The 22,696-nt window shown below is 40.7% G+C and overlaps 3 protein-coding genes across 10 annotated transcripts; 1 reads left to right on the forward strand and 2 right to left on the reverse strand.

The window, feature by feature from the left end:
• Nucleotides 1-1,065: 1,065 nt before the first annotated feature.
• Nucleotides 1,066-4,262, reverse strand: LOC306901906 (uncharacterized protein; the record flags this gene model as incomplete). Its single annotated transcript, XM_079470095.1, has 7 exons — nt 1,066-2,861; nt 3,042-3,143; nt 3,252-3,319; nt 3,397-3,556; nt 3,648-3,743; nt 3,981-4,018; nt 4,091-4,262. 7 exons carry the CDS (start codon nt 4,260-4,262, stop codon nt 2,610-2,612), a joined length of 888 nt encoding a protein of 295 aa, XP_079326221.1. The 3' UTR covers nt 1,066-2,609.
• A 5,726-nt stretch (nt 4,263-9,988) lies between these two features.
• On the forward strand, nt 9,989-14,603 carry LOC306901646 (uncharacterized protein). 7 transcript variants are annotated; one of them, XM_079469570.1, is made up of 8 exons: nt 9,990-10,327; nt 10,489-10,582; nt 10,909-10,978; nt 11,412-11,572; nt 12,026-12,155; nt 12,242-12,341; nt 12,448-12,687; nt 12,896-14,603. In XM_079469570.1, the coding sequence occupies exons 2-8, from the start codon at nt 10,508-10,510 to the stop codon at nt 12,951-12,953; spliced, it is 834 nt and encodes a 277-aa protein (XP_079325696.1). In that variant the 5' UTR covers nt 9,990-10,327; nt 10,489-10,507; the 3' UTR covers nt 12,954-14,603. The 7 variants fall into 7 exon arrangements, with proteins under 7 accessions (XP_079325698.1, XP_079325696.1, XP_079325694.1 ...); XM_079469566.1 differs by having other exon boundaries at nt 10,192-10,327; nt 11,373-11,572; nt 12,448-12,722; nt 12,896-14,593; XM_079469567.1 differs by having other exon boundaries at nt 10,192-10,327; nt 11,373-11,572; nt 12,896-14,593.
• Nucleotides 14,604-15,631: 1,028 nt separating this feature from the next.
• On the reverse strand, nt 15,632-21,338 carry zc3h12aa (zinc finger CCCH-type containing 12Aa). Of its 2 annotated transcripts, none has more exons than XM_079469574.1 (6): nt 21,182-21,338; nt 20,545-20,934; nt 18,883-19,022; nt 17,963-18,197; nt 17,633-17,739; nt 15,632-17,542 (listed from the first exon to the last, which is right to left on the reverse strand). In XM_079469574.1, the coding sequence occupies exons 2-6, from the start codon at nt 20,868-20,870 to the stop codon at nt 16,722-16,724; spliced, it is 1,629 nt and encodes a 542-aa protein (XP_079325700.1). In that variant the 5' UTR covers nt 20,871-20,934; nt 21,182-21,338; the 3' UTR covers nt 15,632-16,721. The 2 variants fall into 2 exon arrangements, with proteins under 2 accessions (XP_079325700.1, XP_079325701.1); XM_079469575.1 differs by having other exon boundaries at nt 21,012-21,220.
• Nucleotides 21,339-22,696: the final 1,358 nt, after the last annotated feature.

Here is a 22,696-nt window from a genome sequence, read left to right on the forward strand (position 1 = left end):
CCTCTACAATGGATGAAATGAAAAATACATAACACACTGTCTAAACTGACAAAGTAACTAGCAGTTAAGTGCCTTTAAGTAACCCACCGCAAACCATAAATCAATGAGCAATGCATTGAATAAATAAAAAGAATCAAGGAATAATAACCAATAATCAAGATGCTCACTTGACTCTTCCTCTTCCCTTTCCAAACACATGACGGCTGACAGAACATGGCCAATTACATGCAAGGGGACCCGCTGTATTTGTAGATAGAAATAACTCATTCTAAGGTGAACGAACACATAGTTATGTATATTATATTGCATTTCTATTAATAGATCATCCCAATAATTACACACTGGACCTTTTAAAGGACCTGAAAGATATTGTAAAACCTGTCAAGACCTGTCATTTGCCGTCTTTATCTGTACCTAGTAAGCTTGTTGACGGTTTGGAACACTGCTTCAAATTTCATTCATACAAACATTGTGATTCATTTTAAAATTGTAAGTAACAAGATTGTCATGAATATTTAGGTTGTGTTCATGTTTAGCTCTGTTTAGTTTTCTTGTGTTTATTATAGCTTATGGTTAGTTGGGTTACAGCAGAGCCATTGAGACAGAAAGTGTCGCCATCTCTGTTGACTCCAATGGAAAAAAAAAATTCACAGTGATGGCGGTTCATTGATGCTCTCAATAGTTCCCTGAAGTTAAATGTAACACATTGAGCTGAGGTCAGACCAACTGAGGTCAACCTCTAACCTGTTTCAGGATGAAAGACATTTAATGAATTAATAAATGACAGAAATAAAGCATTTAAAGAGAAAACATATCTGACGGCTCCATGAATGACGTGACGCTCAGAACTCTCTCTCAATGGCTCCGGGTTACAGTCGGGTAACAGCGATACAGGAGTAATGTGTTGTCGGGTAATACAGGAGTTGTGTTGTTTGAGCTTTCTCCCATGTGCTTTTTTCAAAGATTGAAGTTTGCAATCAATAAGATGTTAAAAGATGTTTATTTAGAGGTGTTAGCTACCAGAACAGAATGTGGAACACATGAAAATGCATAGAGTCAGGTAAGTCAGTATGATAGGGTGGGAGCTTTAATGACTAAAGAGCAATCATTCCTATCTGTTAATGTGTGTGACGCTGCATACCATCACCTCATGTGACTACAGGTTTTACTGTTGTCAGATTAAAGCCATACAGAGCAATAAACCTTCCTAAAAATGATCAACATGTTCTTATATTATTCTGCAAATAGATATCAGTATATGTATTATCACACAACACACAGTCATTCAAGAGTATTAACATAGACTAAACGCTCTTACATCTGTACACATTCATAAACACGTTTCTCTGCAAAAATAAAGCTTTATGTGCATGTGTATGGATTTACACATAGACTTTCATATGTTCAATATCATCATAAATATCATCATCGTCATTTTAAATATATCCTAAATATTGTCCAATGTTTATTTTTTATGCAAACTGTGCATACTCCGTCTGCTTGAGATAAACATATTTGTGCATACATACTGTACACTCTAAAAAGGGTCATGTTAAAAACACAACATGACACATAATGTGTTGAAGGGACAGTTCACCCACCCAAAAATGACAATTCCGTCGTCGTTTTCTTATCTTCGGATTGTTCCAGACCTGTATGAATGTCTTTGTTCTGCTTAACACAAAGGAAGATATTTGGAAGAATGTCAGTCAGCAAACAGATCTCGTCCCCCAATGACTCTATTTCTTGTCCTACTATGGCAGTCGATGGGTGAAGAGATCGGTTTGGTGACTGACATCTTCCCAATATCTTCCTTTTTATTAAGCAGAACAAAAACATTTATACAGGTTTGAAACAACATGAAGGTGAGTCATTTTTGAGTCAAGCGTCCCTTTAAACAATCCCTTTAAAGAGTGCACACAGAGTCAAGTTTCCTGACTGAATGTCCAATTCATTTTTACTGTCAACTATTATCAAAATGTGGGGTTTTATCATTAATCAGGATTATCTTTGCAAAAAAATACAGATTTTTCTGTGTACAGCAACATGAAACAAAAAAGAGCAAAAAATAAAATGCTTCAGGTAACTTGATTGACTATATTCGTCGGACACATCAATGCCAAAAAGACACCAAGCAAACGCAGTAGGCACCTGTACTGTGTGTGATAGATGGATAGATAGATAGATAGATAGATAGATAGATAGATAGATAGATAGATAGATAGATAGATAGATAGATAGATAGATAGATAGATAGATAGATAGATAGATAGATAGATAGATGATAGACAGACAAACAGATAGATCTCATATTTGTTGCTGCAGTGTTAATATATTCCTTTGGAGATCAACAGCCATGTTCCTGCTTGATAAAATCCTCTAAAGATGCATGTGGTACAGCTAATTTCACACACACGCACGCACGCACGCACGCACGCGCGCGCACGCACACACACACACACACACACCTTTATTTGTTTACATCACAAATAATGCAAAAAGTAAAAGAAATACAGTCTCTCTCTCTCTCTCTCTCTCTCTCTCTCTCTCTCTCAGTCTCTCACACACACAGATTCTTATATGAAAAGTGCGTGTAAGTGTTTTTTCGCTCAGGTGAGGATTTTCACCATCCAGATGAGCAGTAAAGAGGCAGTGAGCAGTGCAGGAGACTGAGGGCTTCTGGTGGCAGAGCTGGGCATGTTCAGTTCACCCGTCAGTTTGAGACACGAAGCCGCAGCGGTCGAATTGCAACACTCCAGGTGGCAGGTGGTGAGGCCGCTTGAGCAAGCTTGTGCCTTTCTGCAATCCCCACCGCAGCCACCCTGCCAAGACTCCACCATGCCGACGGTTACCTTGTTCAGCTATCAAGAAACATAAAATAATGCTCCAAGTCAACATTTTACATGGCGGCGATAACACAAAGATTAATGGACGGTTATTACACGCTTTACTAGAAGCCATCCACTAAAATCTTCAAGCATCTTTACATCAGCAAAATATTTTTTTAGCTTAACATTTCAAAATAAAAAATCAGATTTTACCATGCAGTACTCCTGACCAATAGGACAGAGCATGAGTGCAAAGGAATTGGTGCTTTTGTAACATGCTGGCCCTTCACACTTGATGCTGAGACACTTCTTGCCCTTGTGGGAGTTAAGAAAGCAAACACAACACAAGTCATAATCTTGCGGGAACTGTTTTATTTTTGTGCCACACACAGAGAATGAAATAAGCGCGCGTGCTGCTCTTACGTTATTTGCTGGGGTGGAAGGGACCGTCACCTTTACGGTTGTGGCCGGGGCACTGGATTTCGTCGGGGCTGTCGATGGCAAGATGATGATAATAAGAGAGGTGAATACACCTGAAGTATGATGCCAAGATAAGGTGAGACTTTACCTGTGGTACTGAGTGAAGAGACGAGGGCCGACACAGAGTTGTTCAGGCAGCCGGTTGTGTTGCAACAGGCTTGAGAGCAATTAGTGAAAGTGTCGTTCCCGCAGGACATCCCACACGAGACGCTACACTTGAAAGAGTAACTCATGGCCTGCTTGATGAGCTGAAACACACCACAGCCACTCCTCAAGTCATTATGAGCTCATGACTGCAAGCATGCGTGTCTCGCACATCTGACACACTCAATGACTGACCTCACAGTAGGAACTGGCGGATGGGCACGGAGTCGCCGACTCATTCATCAACTTGGCGTAACAGTCTGTGGTGCAAGTAAAGGCTGGACAGAATAACTGTTGAAAAGAGAAAGAGCTGTGTTGTGTTGTGTTTATGAATGGCACTCAGTATTGGGCTCCTCAGAGTCTGGGACTGCTGCTCTTTGCTTAAGAGCCCAACCAAACGCCAATATAGCTGGACGATCACCTCGTTTCAACTTAACGCCATATAACACAAAGGCAGAACTTACTTGCGTTTGGTTTGCTTGCTATATTTTCACAACGTGCATCATTGCAAACATGGCTGGCACTTACCATAGTGTCGTTTGCCCATGATGATGTGTTCGTCCAATCTACAGACAACAGAAAAGCAGTTCAGATGACAGACCTATAATCAGACATTGATGGATGGATTGATGGATCACCTGCGGACAGAGTCGTGTTATGGTTGATATGAGGTGTGCTATTAGACGTCATGTAGGACACGGAGCTGGGCGCAGGTGTCGTCCCGCCGGCAGGTGTGGAGTGACTGGAATCGCTCGCTGCTGGACTTATTGTATCAGGTGTGGTATTGACAGCACTTGTGCCATTAAACATGTGCAGTAATAGAAAAAACAGGGAGCCTGTTGGATGAAAGAATTAAGGAAAGGTCTGTATCAGGTCGCCATGTAGTCGCATGAGGCAAAACATGAATGTCCAAAATGTGATCGCCCAACCTTTCAGATAAAACCTCTGAGCCCTGCTTTTCCCAAGAGTGCCAAATATTCCTCCCGATGCCATCTGAAAGTATAAAAACACCACTTATTGTTTTCACACTGCAGGAACATGAAATGAATTTTGAGCGTATGAAAAACATGACACGTTCTCATGACAGAGATTACGGCGAAATCTCTAGGAAAGGAATATGAACATTTTGCTCATTCAAACCAGCAGTCCGTCAGACTCAGATGTCATGTGTAATGCGTCTAACGCTGCACTTTCTATTCTCAGCTGCCGTGGAAAAGCATGCGTGATGGTGGAGACAGATTGTGAGTGATAATTGCCATCGCAGGACATGTGTGACCTCCAATGACCTGACAAGTCATCAGTCAATCTCCTGGAATATGGTCGCTGAAACAGAGCAGGCTCTTACATGTGACAGCTCCCGTTTCTCCACAGATGTGTGAACGTGATGATCACTGTCTGACTCACCGGTCCATAGTAACAAGTGTTCTCTAGCAATGGGGCCGCTTGCCCATACACAATTAACAACTTGTTTGTTCTTTGTGAATCCCGCGGGTGTAAGTGCAAAGCACGGCTTGTTACCCGTTTCCCCGCGAGGCAGTGAACAAGCCCCTTTAGGATAGTACTGTGGAAACCAAATTACCACTGCGTTTGTTTTCTTTCCATCCTCAGAAAATCCTGTTTCGGATGAGATCATGTTTTTCATTCGGCCATCTGAATTTATGGAAATATCAGCATTTATGTTGTGTAAATATGTGAATTGCGTTCATGTTAGACACACTTAACAAAACTCTTTTGTGTTCATTATATGATGACATAACAATTATTGTTGATGCCTACAGTGATTTGTATTTAAACGTTGATGCTGAAATCTGCCACGAATCAACATTTCTGCCAAATTGTATGGAAGAGATCATTGAGATGTACGGAAACAGTAAGCCTTCATCAAACGGCTCTCATGCCCACAAATACAGAGCAAAACAAAGAAAACCCAACTCATTCATGTTCATGCTGATGAATTCACACCACACATCATCTCCTGCTGCCAACAACATGTATATCCACACAAGTGTATTAATATCATGACTGCACATAATCTCAACACACATACATCATGAAATATACACTAATACTGCAGCTTACCTTCGCTGTGGAGTTGGGAAGCACAAATAAGACCAGTGGTGTTAACAGCTGTGAATGAAGTTGAGTGTTTGTATGACCCCCTCTCTCTCTCTCTCTCTCTCTCTCTCGCTCTCTCCTCCCTCCTTCCAGCCTGGTGACATCAGAGGAAAGTTTTCCTCATTAGCTGAACTTGGACCGGACTTTATCAAACTGATGTATTCAAAACTTCTAGAGGATAAACACATTTTCCATGGCATAGGTGAGGTGACTTACAGGTGATCCTCAGCATCAGACGTGAGAGTATCTCCCCTCGTGAACTGAACAATACGGCTACAATAACCAAATAAACCAAATGAACATAAGAGCTGGAGACATATATACTGTAGGTGGAAAACACATTTATTATTGTTATCTTGCCGCAGCGTAGATGTGACTGAAAAAAGCTAGCTTTTGAATATGCTGTGCACTAGTTGACAATAAAGCAAATCAACATCTTCACAATACAGAACCATTTACAATAAATACATTCTTAGTCAACACCGCTGAAATCATATACCTAGGCTATACCTCTATTGCTTTGACAAATACTTTCTACATTTTTTTATTTTTAGATTATTATTATGTTTTATTGGTGATTCAATTTAGTAAAAAATGAAAGGCAGCAGTGAAACTCAAATCACAGTTCCACAGTCTGCCCGTCTCCACTACGATATACAGTATTTCTATGTAATTAAAGTTGAAACACTGTCTGATGTGTGAGGCTAAACGCTGATGGAAGGTAATTGTGCACATTTGTTCAGCAAGCCGCATGATTTGATGCATCAAAGAGCAGAAATGAGACGGAAACATGCAGAAGAGTTCAAGCTTTGCTTCAGCAGACACCACCAACAACCAAAACACTCTCTGATCCACCGACCAAACCCATCATGTGAGGACAGACCTTTTTTCCTCATTACACACAAACACACTGATCCAAGTGCACGTGTGCTGTTTTATTGCTTACGACCAAATCACTACACAAAATGTTATAATGTCTCAGTGTAAAGGTGTTTTACTTTATTGTTCTACCACTTGACCAACAGCAAGTTATTTGTCATTCATGGAAATGGCTCGCATCTCATATACGTTTCTATGGCTGTGTGTTATAGATGTTTCTGTGATACACTGTGATGAGGTGACTTACCTCAGTCATATGTCAGCACTCCCTATTAACAATGACAAGAACTTGTTTGAGGTAATATGAGGAAGGATTTGGCTTTCAGTCAATCTTTCTTTTCATTCATTTTGCTCTCAAATTTGCTCTGTGGCTTTGCATTTCCATTTGGCATCACATCTCTTATTTTCATAATTGCTCTGTTTCCTTGAGCTGCAGTAAAACTATAATCAAATCATTTGGTCATGTTTTCGAAACAGAAAGACCATAACCATCCATCAAGCCAATACGATACGATCATTGTACTACAGCGAATCGACCAAACAGCTGCCAATGATGCATGTTCATATGTATCTACAGCACATTTATTGTCCTTACAGGGTGTGCAGAATGTACGTAAACATGTCTCATAAACACATGTTATTTTCAATAACAACAAACAAGTGAGCTAATTTACCAATTGCAGGAAATAACAAGGTACTCTTACAGTAATGTGATGGCAGCAACATTGGGAGCGGGCCGCGTAAAGAACCGTCTGGAAGCTGAGGAGACCAGTGGGTGGACCTCCTCCGAGAGACAATGGCTCTTTCAGATACTGTTTTGATAGGATTGTGTAGGATCGCAGTTGGATCATTATTACAAAAGCAAAATTAACAGAATTGACAAAACTCCCATTGAGCAAGCCAAACGTTGACAGTGACAATGATGAATAAATGGAGGCGCACTACAGCTGCGTACATCTGTGTCGAACAGTGAGAGTTTATAATAATAATACATTGTGGGATATTTTAAAGCCGCCGGGTGTGATTCTGTACTGTAATGAAATACTGTATAGCATTAAAAAAGTGACCTGTTGGTGATGATGGGCAGAGGCCTGAACCAAAGCAGGATGAACTTTAGACCACACCAGAACCTGATGCCATCGTCTCTAGTGAGAAGGTTAATCTGAAGCTAGTTACCTATAGAGGCAGATAAAGACTGGTTAGCATATATGCTGTTTCGTAACACATGAAGACATTTATTTAAACAAAATCAGATCAACAGGAAACATGAACAGAGTCTATAACCTGTATAAAACCAGACGGCGAGTGAAACTGAGGTGCGTGTCGATTGCTGAAGGTGAACATTGAGCTGGAGTGAGGGTGGAGCCTGACAACTTTTAAATAGCAGATGTTCAGAAGGAGCAAAGTGGACCACTTTTTGAAGTATTCTACACATTTATGAGAGATTTGAAACGGGTCTCTAGGTTTGTAGCTCACTTCGATTCAAGTGAAGTTTTTTAAATAGCAACCAGCTTGAAGGCTCTTGGAACCCTTGACATAGAACGAGTGAAGAGTTTATCAGATTACATCAAAGTTCTCTCTGTTGTGACTCTTTTATCCTTTCAGTGAGTATGACCCAGCGGCTTGCTTTCTCCCACATGGAAAGGTTTTGCGGTTTTATAAATAACAATGCAGGTGAACGAGAGGAAATGCCTTGAGTAGGTTGGTGAGGTTGCTTTCTTCTGTGTTCAGACAGGTGTCCCTGTGGACAGATGCTCAGAGAGCGAACTAATGAAACCCATGAGATCAAGAGCACTGCTCAACGGCCAACGTGACACATCCATTCACCAGACACAGCTTTACCAATTATGACCAACGACACAAACTCTTTACACGATACACTGATTCTGCAAAACACTAGATGTCTTCCACAGTGCCGTTCTTCAAAAGACTGCCACTACAACTACTAATCATTTCAAAATAGAAGTTCAAACATTTCATTTCCTTTCAAGCTGTTTTGATAACTTTGTTAAATGTAAAGTCGTCTTTCTGCTCCAATGAAATCATCAAATGAACCGTGAAGTTTATGGACAACAGAGATGTTGCATCATGTCATTCACGGCGAACGCCTTTGGTTTCATGTGTCATATGATCAGATGTAACCAAATTTAGCACCTTTAGTAAACGGCATTGGAGAATTGACACTTTCCGGTGAGGTATCTCTTTAAGACACTCCCCAGTGTCTGTGTTCTTTATGGAAACATTACAGTGATGTTGACAGCGGCACACACATTTTCCATTCATTCCACTGCTGAAAATACTAGTGTTTACACCGGTCACTGTCAGCCAGAGGTCACATTTCATGCAAAATCACCAAACACTTGTGTTTTATGACCAGCGAGGAGTGAAATTCAACCGAGTGATCTCACATGAGCGTCTATTGATGTGATGGATTCATAAAAGGATCTCATCAAATCCATATTTCACCATCATAAGTTGACATTCAGACCATATTATTCACCATATTACACATCCTGTAAGATAGGGCTTGTTGTCAATGTTTGATCTGTGACTTTTCAGGATAGTTTATTTGTTGAATATCATAGTCATTTAGTCCGTTAAGGAACATAACTACTAAACATTTACACTGCTTTTCTCTGCACAACGTGCCCCAGTAAAGAGGCATGGGGTATGTAGTCACAATAAAAACGTTTTCTCTATTAAAAATACTACTATGAGTGTGCTTTTCAAAAAACACGGTAAACATATCGTATAGATAGAATATACACTTTTTGGGATCCCGTTTGGGTTCGCTCACTCATTCTTTATTTATATTTTCTCCACATCACAACCATGGAATAATACAGTTGTAACGGTGGGAATTATGCTGTGACTAAAAGCGTTCAAAATAAATGAACTCTACGTTCTATTTTAGCATCTTTTGCCTAGAATTAGCTAAATCATTCTCAAGCCAGCTTCTTGATGTCTCAACCCGGGACCATTTTACACAGTATATTGAAGGAGTTTCCATTTGTGCTGGACAATAAAAATGTAGTTTTCTACAAAGAAATGAATATGTTGGTACAATTACATTTTTGTCCACACAAGACATTTCCAACATTGAAACACACACCCAGATGAAAAGATTTTGAAGAGCACAAAAGACAAGTGATCCCAAACTTTTGACCGGTAGTGTAAGTGTAGGTAACCCTACAAGTACATACAGGCATCACCCTGAAAATAGATACTGAAAGTGCTGTGAATAGCATGAAAAACACCCACAGATGACCTTGACTTACATGTAAATAAAAGAGGACGTACAATGGTTTGGATTTACTGTGTTATTTTATTAACCCAACAGATATTGTAATACTGAACATAGAAGCATCCTAATAAATACATTCAAAAAACAACATTCAGAGCAAAGCATGTTGTAACTCATGTTGAGCTCAGAATGAAGTCGCCATCTGGTGGCCATCTGCAGTCATACAGGAGCATCATGAATGGATGAATACCTCCATTTAGTTGCTTATAAAACAAACGACTGATCACATGACTCCATTAGGTCACAGATAGCACTTACAGAGAACACGTTCAGGATGTCATAGACACTTTTCTGTTCCATTCACCATTCCGTGAAATGATAAAGTGGCAGTAGGCAGGGTCAGGGTTTAATAGTGAGCCTGTGCTGTCCGAGCCCTTTTTCCTATACAGCTACAAAGACATGTGAAAACCGGATCAGGTGACTATAGCTCATTGACTGATCAGATTAGCCGGGATTAGATCTGAAGGCTCGACGCGTCTGCAGCCAACTCGAAGGCAAAAGGTGAATGTGGGAACTTCAGCGAGACAGAAAGACACTGAACATCAAAACAGGATCCATTCAACGAACAACAGTCAAGGTATTTGTGAAAGAAAAGAATAGTTCAAATAATGGTGCAGAATCAATGTTGTTTCATGACAGTCTCTGTGTCTTCAGGCACATCAGTTGACCGTCACATAACTGACTGTAACTTCTGAATGAAATATTGTAGATCATATTTGTTTCATGTACATACTGCAGGAATGAAAACGGCCTGTAAATGTCTGCGGATGTTCTGTGGTCAGCGTTGGTTTGGACCCTCAGGGGTCTGTTGTGCACATGGAGGTTTTTCTGGGTAAATATTTACCAGAGCTGTTGTGTTATTAGTAGTTATGCTCCCGTACCATTTTTAAAGAACGAGTACGAGTATCCATTTCTCTTTGGTACTCGCTGATACCGATACCAGTTTTTTTTGTGAGGTTGCACACATTTTCCAAGCACACTAAAACTAATAAAAATAGAATAGCTTCTTTACTACGGACAACTCATTACACATTATGAAAAACGACATCAGTTTATGTTCTTGTCACAAACTTTCAGTCAGTTCTGTGACGTGAGGTATCTGTCTTTGGTATGGGTGAATCCCTACTTACTGTTATTGTTTGATTGTTTTGTCTCCAGGTCAGTCCATATTACACTATAAACGCTCCACTGCCAGCCGCTGACACACTCCAGATGAGCAGATCAACGGGTAATGACAACAGAGCGGACAACACTGCTGATGTTTGCTTTCCAGATACACCTCATCATCTTCATGACCATCATATCTTTATCACAGTCAGAAACTCAAGTTACATGAACACTTGTTTCAGGCATTATTTGATCATGTCTCAATGAAGGAATAGAACACAAATCAGCTAAGTGGCATCTGAGAGCAAACCCATTTAGTGTACTTCATCTAGCAGAAGGTATGGTCTATACCTGTCCAGTAGAGGGCAGCCTTGCATCTGTCATCAAGGTTTATGTCGTTGTGTGTGTCTGACCTGTTCCATCATGTATAAAAACCCCTTTACCTGTATTTGAAAAATGTTTGAAGACTAACCGCTTTACCTGATTTCTGAAGACTAACTTGGATTGAACTGCAGCTGTGTTTGGTGACATGAATGCTGTGAATGTGAATTCAGAAAACTGTGTTCAGCGCGAGCGTACCCATGCTCTACACCGGAGACTTCTGAGGGCTGAACGAGAGATTCAGGGAATGAAGATTGAGATTTCCAATCAAAGAGCATCATGGGAGATGAGGTTTGTGGAGCTGCAAAAGAGACAACATGATCTGAGAGAGCAGGTGCGTGGCACTCCCATCATCATGTGTTTAAAGTGATACTTCACCCAAAAAACTGATTCTGTCATCGTTTCCTCTTCTTCGAGTCGTTTCAAGTGTCTTTGTTCTGATGAGCACAGAGAAAGATATTTGAAATGAAAAGTTTTACTTCAATAATATTGTATATAGTAATATATAGTGTGTTTAATATCTGACCTGTTTCTCTCTCCTTTATCTTAAATGTGTGATTCTCAGTGATAACCTGTGTGTGCGTGCGTGCCTGTGTGTGCACATTTGTGTGTGTTTAAAGAGTTTTTTATGTGTTTACTTTTATAACTTTATATGTTTTGCTTATAGTCAATATGTTTCATGTACAGCTGCTTTGTAACAATGAAAAAGCGCTTTATAAATAAAGTTACATTGACTTGACTTCATTTTCCCAATCATCTAATCACCAGTGTTATGGGATGTTTTCAGCTGACCTCAGAGATTCTGGGAAGGTCGGCAATGCTTTACAGACATGCTGATTCAGAAGAAGCAAGCGAGGTGTTCACAGAGTCTGGCCTGGAGAATGGACGCTCTGAGGAGCAGCAACACAGATGTTCTGGTACAGCAGAATCCTCTCAGTGCCTTCAGTGAACCCTTGTCTAAACCTCACAATAACATGAGAGCAAACCTTCCACACGTCCACAGGTGGTCTTAAACACACGCAGAAAGCACCTGGAATAGGAATGCTTAGAGAAGACAGCCTGTGTGGCAGTCGGGCTTCCTGGCCATCAGTCATGGACACGAGGTACAGTCCATTTCATCTGTCTTCTGCTTCAGACACTCATGACCATTTCAAAGCTCTCATAAACTCATCATCTAGACTCTATATACAGTAAAGCGTTTTCTTTCAGTGTCAGGTCCAGGCGGAGCGGAGGAGGACCTCATCGGGTGTTTGTGCCCCACTCTCCACTCGATCTGAAAACCGGGCACAGGGTCCGAATCATGTTGCCATCTGGACGGATCAGCACTGGTACCGTACGCTACCTTGGCCACGTGAGCAACTCGTCTGACTATCATCTCGGCGTGGAGCTGGAGGTGCCTGATAATGGTCAACATGATGGCACCTGTGAGGGACAGCGCTACTTTGACTGGTTCGAGTCTTGCCTTTATCATTCAGCACACAAATGTAATTACTTCCTGAAAAGACTAGCTTAGCTTAGGTTGAGCTGGTATGGTGCTGGTCAACATCTAGTCAAGCATGCAGATATCGTCGAGCCAAAACAGCACCAGAACCCAGTATCTATCCAGCATCCTCAATGCTTCTAATCTTTCTTGTTTTGTTTTCCCTTTTCTCTGCAGTGAAGCTGGACACGGTGCATTTGTAACAATCAGTAAGTTGTTAATGGCTTGGGAGTAGACGCATTACTCCTACAGGACACTGTGTGGACTCAAGGCCATTCTGCTGCAGTTTTCTGCACGGATCACAGTTCACTTTTGTATACATTAACCTTTAATCTAGTAGAACAATAACTACTCATTGTGAAATTAGTGACCTTGTTACCTTAAAGGTAAAAACACTGGATAAGAATGTTTCAGTGACTGTTTCTTTATTGATACGTTTGAAGTGAATTGTGAGGCACATTCTGTGTAATGCTATAGTTAACATGCTTATGTGATTAAAAGCAGACATATGAACTATATTCTGAATGAGGATATTTGTAGCATGTCAAACTCCACAAGACCCGTTTCAGTCTTATTCAGTATTATCTCAGTTCAAGTGTGTGTTGTTTGATGAATTTGCTGATGGAATTCTAAAGGATGTGTTGATTATTGACACATTGTTTAACACATTATGTGTAGGTTGATATAAAAGTGATGTTAACATGTCATTTCAACATGTGTTTATATCACACATTTCTCAACAATACATCATGTGAACCACTATATGTTAATATGTTAAAAGAGTGAGCAGGGTTACTAGATGCATAAAATCATAAAGCTAGACTTTGGGTGGTTTCCCAGACAGGATAATATCTGTCTTTAGTTTGATCACATCTATAAAAGACAGATACAGCTGTACGATTATTTCTGAAAACATGTGGCGCGTGTGGGGGCGGAACTAAAGCATGTGAGCGCGCACACATTGCCAAGAAAACACAGACATCAGTTTCACTCACCACGTACGGTTCATGTCCACAATCTTTTAGGTCTGGGAACGCTGCTCCATCTATCAGTTTCAAACGATCTCCAAAGCCAGCGTTATATCTACCGTTTATATAACATTCATCACGTGAACAGACAGACACAGCTGAACTTAGTGAACACAGTGCTCTCTCTCTCTCTCTCCTCCTGTTTGACGCATGGCTGTGCTTTTCTGGGAGAATGATCCAATGAGGGACTAAGAAAAGTTAGACAAAACAGATTCAGAAACCTGTATGAACACTGGCGGAGTGTATCGAGCACAGAAATACTACTTCATATGTCCAACTCAGTTTTTGACAAGTTGACCATGTCAAGCATGAGAACACGTTCAACACTGTAAAGAAGTCAGAATGCATGACACACCATTGCACCACCCCTTTAAGATGTATCAGTGCAATTTGGTTTTGATTAATACACCTCTAACATTTAAGTTAGTCTGGGACTACATTTACATTTACATTGAGTCATTTAGCAGATGCGACTTACAAAGAGTTCATGGTGCAATAAGCGATATGTCATAAAAGAGCAATAGTACAATAGGTGCTAATACAAAGTTACTAGTTTCAACAAAAACTAGACGACTACCTGTTGAGAGAAGTGTACTTTTCTGTTATTCACAGATGAGGTGTGTTTGAAGTCATTTTTTGAAGGTTGTGATAGATGTGGTTGACCGGACCGAGTTAGGAAGAATGTTCCACCAGGAAGAAGTTGTGAAGGAGAATGAGGCCGGGAAACCTCCCCTTTATGTTACACATGTGTTTCTTTGTCCAGTTATTTTTTGTCACCGAGGTTCCTTATACAAAAAAGAAATGACATTCCTGTGGATTAAGACAAGGAAATAAAGAACGATCACATGAGTAACATGGAACTGCTTTGCATATTCATAACTTCTTTCTTTCTTTCTTCTACAGGTGGATGAATAAACACCAGTACAGTGCATGTGTTTGTTAAGAAAAAACCTTTTCCTCTATATGAATTCATTTGCTTATCTCACCCTTTTGCTTTAAATGACAGGCATGAAGGTGGCTGCCTCTCTACATCATTCTTCATGATATAAACTTGGTTATTCTTGAATGCAAACAGCTTTTAGGACTAACTGCATTTTTTTCCTCCCAAACATGCAAGTCAGTTTTGTTTGGGAAATGACACACAGACTCAAATACGCAATTATTTGAACAAATGTGCAAAAAGGATTGCATCTGGCTCTTGTCATTTTCACATCTAGCTTATTGTGTGCTTCGCAATTAGAATGGCCTTGTTTTTTAAACTACATCCATTCTTTCCCTCTTTCATTATACACATCTATATTCAAATGGTTTTACATCTGCTGTTTTACATTTAAAAAAGATTCTTCCTATTGTCACCTGCTTGTAACTGTCAAACTAGAGTAACATCAGTGACCCCTGGGTTGGCCACCACTTATGAATTAAAATCAATAATTAATATATAACGCCAAAAATGAAAATTCTGTCATCGTTTCCTCTCCTTCCAGATGTGTATAAATGTCTTTGTACTGATGAACACAGAGAAAGATATTTAGAAGAATGTTTATAACCAGACAGATCTCAACACCCGTTGACTCCCATAGAAGGAAAAATGTTAGTCAAAAGTGTCCAAGAACTGTTTGCTGTCCGCATTCTTCCAAATATCTTTCTCTGTGTTCATCGAAAAAAAAAGACATTTATGCACATTTGAAACAACTTGAAGGAGAGGAAATGTGGGTGAAGAATCACTTTAAACGCTCACCCTATTCAACTAGCCACTGCGTCTGCGGCTATAGTTAAATCCTCTCCCATTATGAGGTTGCTTTGGAATAAAGAGTCTGCTAAATGAATAAATGTAAACAGGTCGCACAGGTCACTGTTAATGTCCATCAAAAAATGAACAGAAGGACTGACCAAACTGACACTTTATTTATTTGAATTACTGTTCATACATTTTTTCCATTGAGTTTGCCAATATAAAACTGAGAACTTCTCATTTGTTCACATTAAAGATCATAAGGCACTGGCTGAATAATGTCAAACACGCTGCCTGGATGAACAGCACTGGACAAGCATAGAACATCTTTGCAAATACATTTCATCACCACTCCTCTATTGTGTCTATGCAGAACAGACAACATAAACCAAAGGCTTACAGCCACTGACAGCGAGTTAGAATTTGTTCACATTAACACAGGTATCAGCCGAACAATGAAAAGTATAATATACAAAAAAAAAACACTGCACAAAACAGCTGAAAAAACTCTTCTGATAATGACATGATGTTGAAGTGACAGCACTTTCAAACGATGCTTGTTACATTTATAACATTAACAATCTTTTTGGCAAATATTATTAGTGCAAAGTATGTTGTCACCTGTCGTGTAAGAGTGGAAGCCGGAATACTGACGTCTAGTTGTGCAGCTGAAAAGCTTTGCCACGAGTGTTATTTTGTGAGTACTTTGTGAAGTACATAAAGATCATCCAAAACGACATTAAATGCTTAAACAAGTCATACGAAGGGCATTAAATCAAAACAAGGAAATGGTAATGCCTGACAAAGCATGCTGAGCGAAATATGCAGTGGGGGATTCCCGGCTTTCAAAAATGAAACGAGGAAGTTCAGCAATGATATTAATGGTGAGCCACATCCAGCACTGTTTAAAGCCTTTCTGTGATCACACTCAGTCATCCCATAATTAACAAAGCAGGACAATTTCTATTTACTCTCATTAGAGTAATGACATAAAATATATTTCTGTGTCTGTCAAAACCACATTAAGAGGCTTACGTACCCTTTGCTACAAGTTACGAGCAACCATTGATGCAATGTGCATCAACCTTTAAAATAAGACGACATCCATATATAGAGAAAGAAAGGTTTGACTTTCTAGTCATACACAGTTACCACACGAACTATGTGATAAGTCTTTAAAGAGCCTCTAATCAAACCATGACAGCACAGTCCTGAAGATCGGCACTCTCAACGTCTCCAGGATTTAGAAGAACTCTCCCTTGGACTTGAGTTTGAGAACTTCCGCAGCCAGCTGCTGTGCATCCTTGAGCTGCGGGAACATTTCCATAGCTTTGTCCACATGATGTGGGTTAAAAATAGCATAAAGCTTCCTCCTGACCTCCTCTCGTTCTTCCTGGGACGTGCTGGAGTGTTGCCGGCCCCTGTGGCGGTCAGGAGACCTCTGGAAGTTGTGGCAGGGGAGGGGTTCTGGTAAGCTGCTGGCGTGCATCTGTTGTATGTAGAAAGGGTACGGCCAGCCGTTCTGCTGGGGATAAGCAGGGAGACTGTAATTCTGGAGAGAGCTGTAGGGACTGAAGTTGGGCGGATAGCCGGAAAAGGAAGACCTGTTGTCACCTGCAGGTAAGGCCGGGTTACCGGATATGAACGGATGATTGGGTCTCATCTTTAGTGGGTCCTTGTGACATGAAAACTGGCTTTCACAGGAGCCAAGCCCAGAGTCTGAACTAATCACGGATGAAGGGTTTGTTGGGAACAGAGCACCAGTTGCCGACGTGGAGAAAATGTCATCCCAGGAATGGAGCGCATGCTTTCTCTGACGGGAACTCTCAGACTCCAGACTGAGCTTCTCTTCCAACTCTTGCTCCAAAGATGGAGAGCAGGAGCCAAAGCCAGCGTCAGGGTATGTTTTTTGCTGGTCTGTGAGTGACCCGGTTCCTCTACTGTCCTCTTTAGATCCGGCCAGCCTGGCGTTTTCTCGAAGCTCGTCGGCAAGCGAGCGCTGGGACTGGTTAGTGCGCTCTGGGTGGTAGAACTTACACTTGATTCCATATGTGCACTTTTTACCTGAAAAGAAGAAATCAGTGTTTAGAGTCCACCCAAAAATCTGAATAATACAAACTTCAAGATCTGTTCATCGTTAATCATAGTACTTGCCATATGGACAGAGTTGACGCTTCTGATCTGGTACGGTCATTCTTTTCCGAAGAAAATGATCTAAGTTGGGCCCATGGCGGCCGAGAGGGTCATCCGGTGGCATGAACCTGAGTAAAATTAAATTGACATTTACATTTGGCCGATACACTTATATTGCATTGTATTATACATTTGTTCCTGACTTTGTACAACGGCCTGGGATCAAACCCATGATCTTGGCATTGCTAGCGCCTGCTCTAACCACTCAGCTAAAGGAAAGCTGTATTGGTCAGTTTCTTATAGAAGAGGGATTCATCATTTAACACTCAACACTCTGTGGTGTCAACATACTTGTCATTGACAAAGGAGTACATGAGCAATCTCTCCTCAATGAAACGCTTCCACTCTGGACGTTCACTCTGCAGATCCCGATATGTGTCGTTGGACACGATAATACCGTCCAGGTCGTAAGCTAGCTTGACAATAAAACGATCATCGTAGCACACCATCCGCTTTCCTCCGATCCTTCGTGAAGGCGTGAACACAAGAATCTTCTTCCTCTCCAGCTCTTCTAAAATGCGTTGATCTGGAAACAGTGACGAACATAGTAAGACTTTCGCTTTGGTACTATTGAGAGAATTCATTCATTACATTCTCCACTGCAGAAACTCAACAACACAGATCATTCACACTCAATATCCAACCAGCTCCATGCTGTTGCGATTACTGCTAGCAAACTCAATATCTCCATGAAAACAGGGCCAGAACTTCTGAAAGAGGAAACAATATTTCCAATCATTCCTGACACAGCACGAGACCGAGAGCTGATAAAATGATAAGGGAAAATCATCAACTTCCTGGTGGGGAATTCCCTGCAGGAAACTTCCTTATTCTTTTGTCTCTGTTATGATTCTCTTGCACCAATTGAAGTGAGGAATGCGAGTGAGGCGTTTACAGATCCAAAAACAAAGGTCAATGTAGCTGAATATGCAGAGGTGCTGTTGCACAACGCTACACACTTCATAAAGGTGAAAGGTCCGAGCCCCTCACCAGCACTACAGTATAACTGTCTGAACACATCCTGATGAAGAGCCGCTCTTCACTGCATCACACGTGTCTGTCAAGCTACTAAAAACTGCAGCTGTGTTAAGCCATGATAACGCGTGGAGAAATGCGAGTTGTTGCTGTTGTGAAAGGTGTGTTTTCACGTTTCAGAGGAACCGGTCTGTGATGACTCATTTCTCAAGCGAGGGCTGAGGGAGTGTCTTTACCTGAAATGGGTACATCAGGCCTGGACTGTTCTTTCCTCCAGGACGGCACAAACACTGTGATGTTTCTGTGTCCTCGCTCAAGGAAGTAGTTGACTGCCAGCTGGATCCCTCGGCATGAAAACACTTCCTTGTTCCCATGACTGAAAGAGACAAACCTTACTTTATTTATCAGATCACTGAGACCTGTACCTCAAAATGCAGTTCCTTTTCTTGTCTTAAAAGGGATACTTAAATGTAAATTGGATAAAAAAATGTAAATGTAAATAATCATACAGATTTTGACCCCCATTGACTCCAATAGGAGGAAAACTACACTGGTAGTCAAAAGTGCCCCAGAACTGTTTGCTGTCCTACATTCTTTAGAATGTCTTCTTTTGTGTTCAACAGAACAAAAACATATGTTTTTCCTACTACAAACAAAGACATTTACACACATTTGGAATAACTCAAATTTTTGGGTGACGTATGCCTTTAAATGACAAAACATGATGATAGTATTGTCAGAAAAGATGTTTCTCTGAAAGATTGACTTGATATGTTTACTGGAAAACAAGCTCCTAGGTTGAATGAGTTCAGTAACCCTTAAACTAAACAGCTCAATCATGTCGGCTTTGAACGCTGAATTTGCTTAATGAAACTGGAAGGCCAGTTAAAACACGACTTGATTCGCATACTTAAAAAATATAAAATTCTAAGATGACTCCAGAGATACGCCTTGAAACCATCAATAAAAATCACTAATGAATGCACCTGAACCATGAAAAGAAACTCAACCATGTCGAAGTGACACGTGTGCATCGTGCAGGAAGGGAAATGATTAAACGTGTGTCGTGAGATTTGCATATTGGAGATTGTCCAGAGACGCATGGACAGAAGCAAGTCAAAACTGAAGGTTTTTTTTTAAAGGTATAGTTCACCCAATAATGAAACTTCTGTCATCATTTACTCACCCTCAGGTCGTTTCAAACCTGTTTCAATGTCTTTGTCAAGTATTCACAGATCTTACAAACATCTTGTTCATCACACAGACAAATGAAAAAAGCTTTTGTTGAAACTAGTATCTTTGTATTAGCACCTAATGTACGATTGCTGCCCGAACTCTCTGTAAGTCACTTTGGATAATAAAGCATCTGCTAAATGACTCAATGTAAATGTAAGAATGTCATTTTCAGTTCTGTGACATTATCCACAGTAGGAAACAAATATCATTTCTGTTGAACAGAAAGTGAGATATTTTGAAGAATGTAGGAACACAAACTGTTCTGGGGCACCTTTCACTATCATTTCATTTTTCCTACTATGGCAAACAATCATGTCACAGAACAAAGACATTTATACGGGCACGAAATGACATGAGTGTGAGCAAATTGGGTGAACTATCTCTTTAAGGCCCTAGACAACACCTGAGCACAATGATGTACTGGACGGCGTTACGGATTCTGAGCTAAAGAACCAGTTTGAGTAAAGAGCGTTTGACTGATGTGCAAAAATGAAAATGCAAAAAATAAGAACAAATAAATAAAGACATTATTACAATTAAGATGAGACTATTCAGAACTTCAGAGTACTTATTGGTGTGTTTTTGTCAGCAGTTTAATCTTCAGTGATCCAGCTCACCCAGACAGACTGGAATCTGCACATGTAAAAGGGACACTTGCTCACCTCATGGCCACATTGCTTCCATCAATAACTATGGGCTTAAGATCACTGTCCGCTTCCACAGTGTCGTCCGGTGTAGAGAGGCACGGTCCTCTAGAACATCTTCCTCCTCCATGAGCGGGTAAACTCTCATCACTATCAGAGCTGGACGGGGGCACGGCCTTCGCCCCGGAGCGGACCAGCTCTCCCAACACCGCATTGGTGTCCGTCCCCAGGCCAAGCTTTCTCAGGGCGACCTTCACCTCCTGTGGAGAGTAACCCAGCTTGCGGAAGAAGTCGACCTTCATCTGCAGGTCGGAGAGGTTGGGTCCGCTGCACCTGGACTGCATGCTGCTGCTGCTGCTTTCAGTGTACCAGTGTCATCTCTACCCCACCCTGACATGTTGAGCACGGCTGCGCACACACACAGAAACAACCTTAGAGAACCACAGCAGAAGCTACACGTGCGTTTCACAGTCAGGTGACCCCACCTTTAGAAACGGACCCTTTAAACGGACATTCCTCGGGATGTGACGACATATTGACACAGTTCAAGGTTTTGAATCGCGTTGAGCATATGAAAGACTATGAGGATCATCACATTACGCACACCTGCTGTAGAAATGTTTATGTTAGTAAAGTAAGAACATGTCACACGTACCATACTGTCAGCTGATGATCTCTGTATTGTGTGAGTTCCACCTGGATCGCTTCCTGCTGCTTCAGGTGACTCCACCTGCTCCTCCCCTACAGCGGAGACTCCTCCCCTACAGCGGAGACACGCCCACGGAGGCGATGCTTGCACAGAAGATATGTCCGATTTTCTTCATTCACACGTGTCGCAATATACTGAATGTGATGTCATGAGGATCTTGGGTTTCGTCGTGTAAACAGGGCTGAAAGAGATTTCCTTGTTCCGTGTTTTTAGGGGTTAAGAGCGCAAGCTGTTATTCTTTCCGATTTCCTTTCATTCAAGTGTATTTATATCGCGCGTTTCACAATGTGCATTACAGGAGAAAAACACACAAGAATAATAAATGATTCTAGTAAATAATGTCAGCGGTCTCCCGGTCGTTTACTTAACATATTTGCATTAAGTGAATGCTTGGCCTGTTTTAGTGCCAAAAAGGCCTCAATAATCTCTCTTGTTGGGTTATTATTCTATTGTCGCCTTTTGCAAATGACAAAAGACGTCAATTTTAAACAAACTATTTTGTTGATATTTTTTGGGGTAAATGCAGAACATCGAAGAGGCACAAGAACGCACGCACGCACGCACGCACGCGCATTCAGTGATCTCTCAGAATACTGCGTGTGGTTTGATCTACACTTAAGGGTTCATTGTTATCGTTATTCTTCTCTCAATGTTAGATTAGATTCAACTTTATTGTCATTACACATTTACAAGTACAGTAACGAAATGTAGTTTAGGTCTAACCAGAAGTGCAGTTAGCAAGTGCAGGATATACAGTGATACAATACAGAATACAATATGAGAGAATATAATACAGTGGGCATGGACTATAAAATATTTTACAGTAGGAATGTTCTATGAAAATATGACAGTAGGTATATACTATGAACAATATATACAGATGTTACATATATATATATGTTAGAGGTGATACTGACAGTACATAAAATAGATGAGTGTGATTGTTTTGTCGCAGGCCTGTAAAGTTGTTTTTAAAATATGTTTTTTAGATTGACTTAAATATCCTGATTCTTGTTCCCCTTCATTCCTGTGGGGCAGAAACATGTTTTTATTTTGAACTCCACACAACCAAATCCAGAAGCATCTAAATGTCAAGATTCTGTCACGACAGTTTCACGACTCGAGTATCGCGGCCAAAACGACATAATGTTCATGACGGTGTATAGCGCGTTTAAAAAAACTACATCATATAACAATAATAATCCACTGTACAGTGAGTTCATCAGTTGAGAATAAATGAGTTTAAATGTTATATTCACACACTCGGGACCGCTGTCATTGAAACACGAGCGATGTTCACTGTACTGATGCTATTATTGAGATATCGGTAGCACTACTTTACAGTCCTGTTCCCCATGTACATACTGTGAACTTATTACAGTCACTATAATAACTAGGCACTAACTCTGAACCTTCCCCCAAACTTATACCTTATACTACCCTGTTCTTTCTTAGGTAAGT

The sequence above is a fragment of the Barbatula barbatula genome (assembly GCF_947034865.1).
Source record: "Barbatula barbatula genome assembly, chromosome: 12".
NCBI lineage: Eukaryota > Metazoa > Chordata > Actinopteri > Cypriniformes > Nemacheilidae > Barbatula > Barbatula barbatula.